Genomic DNA, 13,287 nt, shown 5'->3' with positions numbered 1-13,287 from the left:
CGAGACATCCCTCCAAAATGTCAATGTGATGCCTCAACAGTGTGAAGTGCATGTGGATACTTTTCAGGCCCACCTGGAAGATGAGATGGCTGCCAAGTACGACCAACAGAACCAGCACAACCGCTCAGAAGTCAACATACCTGGAATACAGCACAATTTAAACTAAAGGTCAGTGACACAGTAAATATGACTTCGAGCCCCCTGAGTAAACCCCACTCAGACCTGAAAATCTATTATCACAATGTCCAATCCTTGAGCAACAAAACTGATGACTTAAGCATTTTGCTGACCAGTGAACTCAGTGATATCTCAGTAGTATGCCTAGCAGAGCACTGGCTCTGCACTGGTGCGGTTAAGCTAATCTCACTACCCAACTTCAAATTGTGTGAACACTACTCCAGATCAAATGATGGACATGGTGGGGTTGCCATCTTCATTAAACAACACATTGAATATAGCCCACTTCCTACCCTAAAGGAAATAGGAACAGATAAGATCTTTGAATGTGCAGTCATAAAGCTTACAGATCTAAATCTAATTGTAGCTACAATCTACCGTGCCCCCTCCAGTAGTATTAATGATTTTCTGTTACAAATGGACTTGTTTCTATCCAAAATAAGTCAGTGGAAACAGGAGGTGATTATATGTGGTGACTTTAATACAGACTTTCTCACCCACAACAGAAACAGGGAAACATTGATTAACATTGCAAAAACTTATAATTTGCATGGCCTTGTAAACGAGCCCACTAGAACACCACCCACATCCAAGACAGCTCTAGATCAAATTTTTACAAATAGAAATAAACTTAACCCAACTCTAGAAGTATACAGTGCAGGATTCAGTGACCACCAAGCTGTCATTCTAAAAGTCGATGTTAGCAAAGATACCTCAAACCCAGTCCCACCTAAAACTTTACGAAGGTTTTTCACCCAAGAGAACTTGAACAAGCTAAATGCCCTCCTTAGTAAAGAAAAGTGGACAGAGATGTACACAGCCAATGATGTCAACATGAAATTCAACATATTTCTTGACAAAATGATCCACCACTTTGAAGAGGCCTTTCCGCAAAAACCAGTAAGAATAAATAATAATAGAAACAAGAGTTGGATTACACCAGCTATAAAAATCTCTTGCAAACATAAAAGAATACTCCACATGTTATGTAAACAAAGTAGTGACTCCCCCCAACTAACAGAATACTATAAAAACTACACATGTATCCTAAGAAGAGTGATGAGACAAGCAAAAAGGATGCAGAATGATGAGTACATTGACAAATCCAGCAATAAAGTAAAAGCAATGTGGAATATCATAAAAAGGGAAAGAGGGGAAATGAAAGCTTCACATTCGAACATAGAAATCAAACTCCACAATGAATCTATATCTAATCCCGAAGTTGTGGTGAACTCATTCAACATTTTCTTTACAGGCATAGCTGAAAAACTGGTCCAAAATAATCCTAACACAAATTACCAACCAGCAAACCAAAAATATCACACATGTGCAGAGTCAATTTTCATTACCAAAGTCACTAAAATGATGTTGCAAAAGCCCTCAGAGAGTTAAAAAATTCATATTCAGCTGGAATTGATGGTATCCCAGCAGCTGTAATCAAAAATTGTGAACACACAATTGCTGAACCATTAACTCACCTGTGTGACTGTTCTCTCCAGGCAGGTATCTTCCCTGAAGCTCTGAAACTTTCTAAAGTAATTCCTGTCTTCAAAAAAGGTGATAATAAAGATATGAATAACTAGAGGCCTATCTCAATCTCATCCTGCTTTTCTAAAGTTTTTGAAAAAAATAATGTCCAAAAAATGATGGACTTCATTGAAAAAAAAAGATTTACTAAGTTTAGCTCAACATGGGTTCAGAAGCAACAAATCTACTGAAACTGCAGTATATGATTGCATAAATACGCTTTTAGAACTGTTAGATAGAAAACAACCCATAACAGGCATATTTCTGGATCTGTCAAAGGCTTTTGACACTGTTGACCACAAAATATTACTGAAAAAATTAGAACACTACGGTATCAGAGGAATTGCAAACAACTGGAGTGCTACATTCCTAACCAATCGGATGCAGAGAGTCAGCATGAAATATACTAATAGACAAAGCAACTCAATAACCGAAATACTATCAAGTAATAAAACCGTAAAGCAAGGTGTTCCACAGGGCTCAGTATTGGGACCCCTACTTTTCCTCCTGTATATTAATGACTTGAGCCTGAATGTTGCTGCACACAAAACAATAATATTTGCTGATGACACAACTGTACTCCTCAAAGGGGAGAATAAAGAGGCTGTGCAAAAAGCTGTGAACTTGGCTACTGATCAACTCAGCAACTGGGCAAAAATCAACAGATTAACTATCAACACCAAAAAGACAGCTTCCATGAACTTCCACGCAACACAAAATGCAAATTCCTCTCAGCCATCTGTCACTATAAATAACCAGTCAATAGATACCGACACTGTTTTCAAATTCCTAGGTCTGTGGATTCAAGATAACCTGAAATGGAATACACATACAGGAAAGCTAAATGCCAGGATTTGTACTGGCTGGTATGCATTGAGTGTACTGAAAACATGTGCTAGCCTGAAAACATTAACCAGTGCATACCACGCTTATATACAAGCCCACCTAAAATATGGTGTAATATTCTGGGGAAATGCTCCAACTGCTCTGAGCACATTCAGAATCCAGAAGAGAGCAATGAGGATTATTACTGGGAGCAAACCCAGAGACTCCTGCAAACCCATCTTCAGAAAGTTGGAAATCCTTACACTGCCTTGCCTCTACATTCTTGAGACTCTAAAATTCTTAAGAAAACACATAGTGCCAACTGACCCCAGAGTCGTAAAAAATAGTGAAATACATGAACACAACACCAGGAAAAACGCAAGCCTGCATGTTATACGTACAAACACTCAACTGTGTAAAAAGGGAGTTTTCCACATGGGCCTCCAACTGTTCAACAATCTTCCCACTAGTATTAAGTCCATCGAAGACAACATAAAATTTAGCAAAGCCGTGAGGTCATATTTGTTGTGTCACTGTTTTTACTCTGTAAATGAATACTTAGAACAATAATCTTGCTGTTTGTGTTAAATAGAAAACATTGAGCAATATAATAGATTAGGATACTTTAGGCTTACGTTAATACATGTTAACAATGTTAAATGATATTTTCCGACATCTGCAACACACTGTGTACCATCAGATCACGTGGAATAAATAAATAAATAAATACTCTCTACTGGAATTCAGAAACTTCTCTACGAACACTTGATGTGTTTCAGAAAACAAATGAGAACAAATATAGGCACCAACTATAGATATTTTCTTCTGTATTCAATAAGGAATTTTACACAAGCACAATTACACTCATAATACCTCACTGCAATGAAGTGTATACAGCAGTGACATGTAACCATCTGACAAAGTGCAGCAACAATCAGTGGAAAAACGTACATCCACTAGTTGTGCCAGTCTCATAAATAATACCAGGCAGCAGTTTCTTTATGGGTTTGATTTTATGATGCTCACTCTGCACATTGGCAGAATAAACAAGAAAATCAGTACCCGCTATCAGCAACTTATTACGTGTTTCAATTTGCAATACGGGTTGTCATTAAATGTACTGAGACAGAAGTCATCTGAAGAAGATATGCTGCACTCAAACTACTTACCACAAAAGATGAAGCAAATAGTAAAATTATAACAGACATTTGTAAACTTATTTACACATTTATTTCATCCTGGCAATGTTACACCCTTCACACCGGTACATAAATAGTGCATCCCTTCCATAACTAAGTTCCTAACAGATTTTACATTACATACAAGAACATAGTACCACACAGGCTGCCAATCACAAATTTTAGCTGGCCCCTGGGTGGAAGATGCTGGGAGCTGAAGCTTGCGATCAGCTACGAGCTGATTGGCTGCTGAGACAAGCCTGCCTACTCCTCCTCCTCCTCCCTGAGCAGCCAGCTTATAGTTTATAAAATAAACTTACATGTAATGGATTAATGTGTCACAGAAATGACACAAGTGAGTTGTTAAGGGACCACATACAGAGTATTTGCTCATTTCTGTAAATAACATTAGCAATCACTAAACACAACACTGCATACGGAGCAACAGTATATTTACAACAGGTACACCACACAACACTGCTATGTAGCTAATGTTGGCAATAACCATAGATACTACAGAGTGGCATGAAGTCAGCAGACTTACAGTGATCACAGAGGGGCCAAGTAAAAGTGTGTGACCAGCACAATATGTATATCTAGGCAACAGTAGCAACCCAACATTCAAAATGGCTCTGAGCACTATGGGACTTAACATCTGTGGTCATCAGTCCCCTAGAACTTAGAACTACTTAAACCTAACTAACCTAAGGACATCACACACATCCATGCCCGAGGCAGGATTCGAACCTGCGACCGTAGCAGTCGCGCGATTCCGAGCCGAGCGCCTAGAACCGCTAGACCACCGCGGCCGGCTGCACCCCAACATTCTTCAGACCAATAAGCAACATGGGAAAACTATGCAAAATTATATTTACCAACATTGACACATTACACAGAAGGATCCCTATTATATGTTGCATAAATAAACTGACAAGCAAATCTTTCTCAGTATGCAAATTGTCTAATGTGGTGCCCTCCCACAACAAAAAAGTGAAGTGTACTTACTTTCAATGACTCTGACAGGATAGAACTGCATATGAGAAATCCAAAATTGCAGACAGATCAATTTCACAACAAACTTATTTCTCATTGACATCTTGAGGTGTGGAAGGGGGTGGGGGGGAAACAACACAAAAAGCTGCTGCTGCTTTTTTCCCCTAGTCAGACAACGCAGTGAAAAAAAGGCAGTTGCAATGCAAATAATTTATTAAAAGAAAAATAGCTTTCACGAGATAGACTAGTATGGAGAGCTAAAGCAAACTAGCCTTTGGACTGATAACACAAAACTGTATTATTGCAGTGAATAATTTTCAAAAGGCACTAACAGACACTCCAAATCACCAGTCTGAGTGTTGACACAAACAGCTGAGAAGAGGAAAGTAAAGTGAACACTAATTATGTACCACAATAAGCTAATGTCATTTTTGACATCAGAGGAAGGCTACTGTGAAAGTGTGCCTGTTAATCCTCTCCTCTCTCCCCCCCCCCCCCCCCACATAAATAAAAATTAAATACACACTGATTAACTGATGTATAGTGTAATCCAGGTTCCAGACTGGGTTGGAAGGGGATAACTTGGTTGACAGGTGGCGAAGCCAAGAAATATGTACATGAAATAAAGTTTGATGCAGCACATGTATATGTTCACCAAGTATTTAACAAACTTTTCTTTACAAAAGCAACCTGCAAAGTAAACTGAGAAAAGCTGTATTACATAACAGACAAATCCCCAACCAGTATTTTTGTGCTTATTACATAAAAATAGACTTTCAAACTATGAAAAATTCCAGGTTACTGGGTAGGAGACACCACACAGCTCAAAATCTGTAGGAGGAGGATGAGATTAGTGTTTAACATTCCTGTCAACAACGAGGATATCAGAGACAGAGCACATGCTCATATTAGGGAAAGAAATGGGTTGTGCCCTTAAAGGAACCATTCTGGCATTTGCCTGAAGCAATTTCACAGAAATTGCTACATCATCAGTATCAAGATTTCAGGAGTTTTGAATTATTTATTGAAATTTAACATCTACACATAAACAATAATATATGAAACATACACCACCAACATCGCCAATATATACATATGTTTTTCCAACCAATTACACAATGTATTATGTGATAACACTGTTTTTAGTCTGTCAATCCGTTACACCAACTCACAAAGTAAAATGAGTTCACCTTCACTAGCTCATTCATACACATGCTTCCTCCCACCACTGAATTTAAACTATTACGGTACATGCTCAACGAAAAATTATGGGGGCTTCTGGATGGAAACCATGTTCCTTGCAATTATGATCTTCAAATCTAAATGAAGTCCACAAGTAATCAACCGGACGGATTGCAAGGACATCAACACTCGGTACGCATATTTTAGAATGTTTACATATAATATCACTCCATATACTAATACCATGGCTTTCACAACCGAAATAAGATGCCCAAGGCCGTGAAGACGATACTCCTGACCTGCTGCTGTCGACAGACACTTGCTGCTCTTCTTCCAACATATTGTCCACAACTGCAACTGTATCTAAATCCACGTATTTTGATGGTACATATATATCCTGGATCAAGTTGTCTCCTACATATAAACATCTGGGATTTTGTTTTCCTACAGTTTTGGAGAAAACTTGTCTCAGTTCCTTCCAGTTGCCCTGACTGTAAACTTTATTCAATTGCAGATCATTTACAGTGACAGATACAGTTTCCTTACCATCTTCAGTTGCGACAAATTCTCTTGAGGCTGTAAAAAATCCAGGCTTCCTGGCGAAACAAATGACTACGTCGAAAAATTCGACCCACTTTTCGCCTAAAGAATTCCGTGCCACAAATGATGCAAAATCGACATTTGAACCTGTTAATAAAAACGTTCTTGCTTGTTTCTTCAGACTTTTCAGCCAAGAGGTTACGTTATCACTGCATCGGTAAATGTATTGTTCAGGAGCCGTTTTCATGGCAGGAAAGTAACCGCCAGTATCCGTACCAAAGTGTTCTCTTTGATACATGAAATATAAACCGTCTAGCACATCAGGCCAAACATTATACTTATCTAGTTCTCGTCCTTCTTTTTCATCTAATGTATCTATTATGCGGGCAAATGCAAGGGAGGCAGGCATATCAAAACTATCCAGAACAGCTCTTAATTTGAGCGACAGTGGACCATTCCATGCACCGAGTATGTCCTCGTAAAATTCCCCAGCCAATTTCCACATTCTGTCTTGTCCATAATATTCGATTATTTCATTGTTGGTCAACATTCTGGTACCGTGGCATGCCCGAAGAACTTTCCCACCCTTGCCGATTTGTAAAAGATTACCTTTATCAAAATCAATCATCACACCTTTCCTAATGTAATTGAAGTCATCATCAACAGGTTTGAATAAGTGCTTTTCGGGGTAACCCTTGCTGTCGACAAGAAATTTCGACAAGACATCATACTCCATTTTCATCATATTCTCTACATTGTATTTACACAGCGTATTGTCTAAATCAAAACCAATCCAATCGTAATCTGTGAACTTGAAACCGTCGTGTTCCGTCATTTTAGATGCGCTCATACGTCCGTTAAAAAAAAAGTCACAAATGTGTGTGCCAAAACGTTTGTAGTTACTAACTGAAACCACGTAAGGCAATACTGCTTCCTGTGTTTGTTGACTTCTGTTCTTGGCAGAATGAAACCGACAGCCTGCTACAAGTACTGAAAACACTCTACTAATCTTCATGAAAACTTCACTATTGAACATAACTATTGTCGATGAAAATTATTTTCTTCACGCATATGTGGATCAACATACATCGATTCATTAACTAGCATTCCACAACACATAATACAACAAACATTAACTATAATCACTCGTTGCACAACTTCTCACAGCGCTCCAAGGTTCAAATAATCAAAGCATATAATACCAAGATAAAAAATACACCATCTGGAGAATTGTGCAAATGAAAATCTTTGCCGTCACCAACTCTATGGCACGCAACGATCTTTCTGCGCAAACTTCAGCGCACATCAAATGTACGTAAACAAAAAATTGCGTATGGACCCAAGATTTGCTCAGACGTAATATGTGCGCATGGCTGGAAGCTTTAGCAATTTTTCCCAAACTCATGGGCTCAAATCACATTTGTGTGCAAGACCGAGACTCGAATTCGAGAGTGCTAGTCTTGCAAGGTTCTCAGGAGAGATTCTGTGAAGTTAGGAAGGTAGGAGACTAGGTACTAGGGAAAGGAAAGCTATGAGGAGAGGTCGTGAGTCGTGCTCGGGTAGCTCAGTTGATAGAGCACTTGCCTGCTAAAGGCAAAGGTCCTGATTTCGAGTTTCGGTCCAGCATACAATTTTAATCTTTCAGGAAGTGTCAGTCAGTGCACACTCGGCTGTAGAGTGAAAATTCATCCTGGAGTCACATCTGCACAAACAAACATAGCGTGTGGACAGGAGATCGCCACAGATCGGGAGCATGAAACGTGTTTGAGTCAGCTGTGTGTTCAATTTGTCTCTCTTTATTGCATATTGCTTCCCAGGTCACTTAGCTATAGTTAGGCGTCAGACCTGCCCGAAATCGCTCTGCATATTTTGAATGCCGTTATGTCGATAATACAGAGATAGCCCATTCAAGAGTACCACAAATTTTGTGCATATGTGACACAGATATCTTAGCGCTTTTTCGTGGAATATCTATTATTAACTTGGTTTAAATCTTTGAAGTGCACGGATGTTTCGCTTTTTGCTACAAATATCACAGCCCATATATTGCATTTTTGGTGTAAGGAAAAGAAATGATAGCCATCACTATTTTTAAACGTTTCGTAGCGCACTTTGTATCACCATCGTTTAATGTCATTTATAATGTTCAGTCATTTATTGATAATGTTTTGCCTACCTTTTATGTATATTCTGTCATTACTTATGTTTATTTCTGATTTTGTGCCGAATTTGAACCATTTCTATACATGAAATATAATGTGTGAAGATCTCGTATGAGTTACGAATGCATTATGGGGTTGATAGTATTGTGACGACATAATAGGAAATGCTGGAGGGAAGCATGCCAATGAGAAAGGTGTAAGACGTGTTAAGAAGTTGGCAATTCAGGACAAAATTCGAGTCTGTATTAGTCCATCATCGTGAACACATCTTGGTTCACATAAAAGTCTAAAATCTGTACAGCCACATGGAAATTTTGTCTCGAATGTACTCTGGTGGTAAACATATGGAATGTTTACACTGAGTTCTATGGTAGTTACCAATTACAAGAAGTCATATGCAAGCATTGTAAATGTTGAGGTTAAAATTACATAATATTTACCAATACCAACGTAGTAGTTTGCATCATCACCTCCAGGCAATGTACTATTTTTTTTAGTGTTGTAAAATCGGTATTTATTGTGAGTTCTTTTATCAATATAGTTTAATTTATGTGTGCATACAGACTGTTATTGATCAAGTTCATGCCACCCGTCATAGGTTCCTGGTCCATGTCCTAAAATTTACCATAGTATCATAATAATTATAAAGAGAAAACTGTCTTATTTTCTCTAGAAAGACTGCCAGAACTTGTGATGTATTGGAAAATAATCTAATACCATAGTTTAAGAGGGATCCAAATTTGCCTTTTGTGCAATGTAATATAATGAGACTTTAATGAGAAATTAACCAATAATGTAAAAGTAACTTTATTTTAACAATATTATTTAACTAACATTGAAAATAAATAACGAAATTTTTTGTCCAGCACTTTATTGTTTCCAAAGTGTGTCAAGTGTGTTCATTTGTGTGTAATTGTCTTTATAGGATAATTATGAAAACTGTGGGGCTGCGGATTACTTCCTTTGGTTATTACAGATGTTGCTTAGTTCAGAAGGATATAGAATATTTTCATAACGATTAATGTGACAAGTGATTTGCTGTTGGAAAGGTGCCCCATAGTGAAGCACGTAATAAATTTTACATGCAAAAGTTGGTGAAAAAGTTTTCTCAGGAAATAGCTAATGCAGACAGTTAAGCAGTTATTGAAATTTTGGGTTCAATTATTACAATTTATTTACCAATCGAAAAGTATGTGAAAATGGGACAGGCAACCATAATTTTACATTGCTATTACACGAGATTACAGATGCCTCTGTCCTTATGGAAAGATTTGCAATTCACATTGCTTTTTACGCTGATTATGATAAGTTTTTGGAGAAGAATAATTAACCTTGATTTCAACTGCATAAATTAACCATTAGTTACGTGCTCATTGCCAAACTCTCTGTAAAATAATTGTTCATACAACTTGTATAGTTTTGTGTGTGAGGGTTATTATAATTTGATTGCATTGTCAACCAACCATTTCAGGAAATCGTGGCACACGCCAACATACTTATGTAAAGCGGTTTGAACACATTTTGAAATATTTTTATTTTCTGTTACCACATTTTGAATCCTTGTTAATCATTACACAGACTGAAATATCACTCGCACATAATCATTCTCCACATTACAAATACTGGTAGTATAGCTTCCTATTGTGGTTGTTTTAAAATAGGAATAACAGCTTGGAAATCTGTATAAATATAGTAAATGTCTCTGACTAACACCTGTAATTGTTATTGTGGTGTCACCGCCAGACACCACACTTGCTAGGTGGTAGTTTAAATCGGCCGCGGTCCATGTAGTACATGTCGGACCCGCGTGTCGCCACTGTGATCGCAGACCTAGCGCCACCACCAAGGCAGGTCTCGTGATACGAGAGTGGACTCGGCCCCCAGTTGTACGAGAACCAAGCTACCGCCCAGTTGTACGCGAACCTAGCTATCGCCCAGTTGTACGAAGCCATTCTCTCTCATTAGCCGAGAGACAGAATAGCCATCTAAGTTAATGGCTACGAACTAGCAAGGAGCCATTTGTATCAGTGCCTATAGCTTACGAGTATTCAAGAGAGATGTATTCCAAGGAATAAAGAAAAGATAAGTAAAAAGCATCTACATACTTTTCTTCTTATTCATTCATAAGTTCTCATGTTCCAGACTTCACGCCCGTCTGCTGTATGCGTGCACTATCGGCTACAGCGTTAGTTTAGCGTGCCTTTCTTTTGGCTACTACCGTGTGGCGTAACAGTCTTGTTACGTCACTACAGATTGGCGACGAGTAAAAACTTCTTTCTGATTGCTTACATTTAATTGTGTCATGGCTTCGCCACATTCTCCAGATGTACTGTCCGAATTTTATCGCTTGCAGAATCAGCAGACGCAGGCGTTACTGGATGCCCTTGGACAGCTCGTCCAGGGTCAACGTGCGCTGCAAACCGATGCGGCCGCCGCCGCTTCTTCGCTACCGCTGCCACTAAACGCTGTTGCACCTCCCTTTCGACCATACGTGGCAGCCGATGAGACGTGGCAAGAGTGGTCTCGCCAGTTCAACTTTCATCTAGCAGCCTACAAAATTCAAGGTAATGAGCGGCAGCCGTTTTTGCTTTCTTGTGTCGGTGTGTCCACATACCGTGTGATAGTGAAATTGTTTCCCCGCCGCGACGTAGCAACTTTGTCATACGAGGAAATTTTGTCTGCATTAGATGCCTATTTCAAAGAAACAGTTAATGTGGTTGCAAAACGATATACGTTCTTTCGTACAAAACGTACGGCCGGTCAAACTAATAGGGAGTGGGTAGCAACATTGCAAGGACTTACTAGGGACTGTGCCTTTGAATGTGACTGTGGTCTTTCTTATTCAGATACAATGGTGCGTGATGCAATTGCACAGAACGTTTCTGATGTTCGCATACGGGAGCAAATTTTGAAACTAGTTAATCCCTCCCTTCAACAAGTGATAGACATATTGGATAGACAGGACACACTTGACTGTGCTCAGGAATCTTTTGCAACTTCGCCAGCCGTGTGTAACATTAACCGGCCCGCTGGACGCGCTCCGCGGCCCGGTAACCGGGCCTCGCGCACGGACGCACAGCGACCGCCGCGTGCTAAGCCAGGTGTGCCGCGCCGGCCCACAAATGCAGTGAAATCATGCCCGCGGTGTGCTACTAGACATTCGCGTGAACATTGCCCGTCACGCCAAGCTATTTGCTTTTTCTGCAATAAGAAAGGACATGTTCAAAGTGTTTGCCAGAAAAAGCTCAGATCAGACAATCACAATCATTCCAGGCCCTTTGCTTCGCGCCGGAATCGAACCAAGGACACTCAGGCTCGTGGACCTTCGCCTATGGACATTCATGTCGTTAATTCCACTTCGTCCGGTGACACTTTCTCTAACAGTGCCTGTGTTCGTCCCACAAAAACTGTGCGTCGACGTCGCCGGAAATCACGTCAATTAGCAAGTGATTCTGTACCAGTGTCTGTTCCAATTGCACAAAACAGTCGCTCTTGTCGTCAGCAGGACAATAAACTTTTTGTGGACTTAGACTTTGAAGGCGAAGTGATACCATTCCAGCTCGATACAGGAGCTGCAGTTTCATTGCTCAATCACGACACATACAAACAACTGGGCGCACCTCCGTTGCGTGCCGCAAATGTTAAGCTAACTACATATTCCGGACAGAAAATTCCTGTGTTAGGACAGTGCAGCCTTCTTGCAACATACAAGGGACAAACAAAACTTGTGTCATTTTACGTTCTTCGTTCTTCTTCTGCAGTGAACTTATTTGGTCTAGATTTATTTAAGTTGTTTAACATGTCTATTGTAAATCAGGTCCTATCAGTGAATCAGACTGTGCCTGCAGACAGTGTTTCTCGGCTGTGTGACGAATTTGCAGACGTTTTTGCACCGGGCTTAGGTTGCGCTAAAAACTATGAAGCACATTTAGAACTGAAGGTAAACGCGCAACCGAAATTTTTCAGGGCGCGCAACGTTCCCCACGCATTGCGTGATGAGGTCGCAAGAACGTTACACGATCTCGAATCACAGGGTGTAATTGAACGTGTGCAAGCTTCTCTCTGGGCCTCACCCTTAGTAATTTTGCCAAAACCTTCCGGAAAATTGAGACTTTGCGTGGACTTCAAGGCCACAGTGAATCCACAGCTAGTGACTGCTACTTTTCCTTTGCCCCGCCCGGAAGATCTTTTTGCTAAACTGTGCCCGGGAAAATATTTTTCAAAGTTGGACCTAGCCGATGCGTACTTGCAAATACTGGTGGACGACGAATCCCAGCGCGTATTGGTGGTTAACACGCATCTTGGATTGTACCGCTTCAAAAGACTGCCATTCGGGTGTGCATCCGCCCCTGCCTTGTTTCAGCAATATTTACAAACTGTTTGTGCGTCGGTCCCTACTGCAGCAAACTATCTGGCCGATATAGTGATCTCCGGACAGACAGAAGAAGATCATCTTGCGAATTTACGAACATTATTTCAGGTCCTGAGGCGACATGGTCTTCGCTTGAGGAAGGACAAATGTGTGTTTTTTGCTCGTGACTTACCATACCTGGGACATGTCATTAATGCCCAAGGCATACATCCGAGTCCAGAGCACCTCCGTGCCATACAAGAATTGCCTTCCCCTCAAAATATGAAACAGCTACAGAGTGTGTTGGGTAAAATTAATTATTACCATAAATATGTGCGCAATGCCTCTTCCA

At 40.0% G+C, this 13,287-nt stretch overlaps 1 protein-coding gene across 1 annotated transcript; it reads right to left on the bottom strand.

The window, feature by feature from the left end:
- Positions 1 to 5,700: 5,700 nt before the first annotated feature.
- LOC124721741 (5'-nucleotidase domain-containing protein 1) lies at positions 5,701 to 7,594 on the bottom strand. Its single transcript, XM_047246842.1, has one exon. It carries the CDS (start codon positions 7,456 to 7,458, stop codon positions 5,956 to 5,958), a length of 1,503 nt encoding a protein of 500 aa, XP_047102798.1. The 5' UTR covers positions 7,459 to 7,594; the 3' UTR covers positions 5,701 to 5,955.
- Between the last annotated feature and the right edge of the window lie 5,693 nt (positions 7,595 to 13,287).

This window comes from Schistocerca piceifrons, chromosome X (assembly GCF_021461385.2).
Source record: "Schistocerca piceifrons isolate TAMUIC-IGC-003096 chromosome X, iqSchPice1.1, whole genome shotgun sequence".
Classification (NCBI taxonomy): domain Eukaryota; kingdom Metazoa; phylum Arthropoda; class Insecta; order Orthoptera; family Acrididae; genus Schistocerca; species Schistocerca piceifrons.
This window is presented reverse-complemented; position numbering and strand designations above follow the sequence as displayed.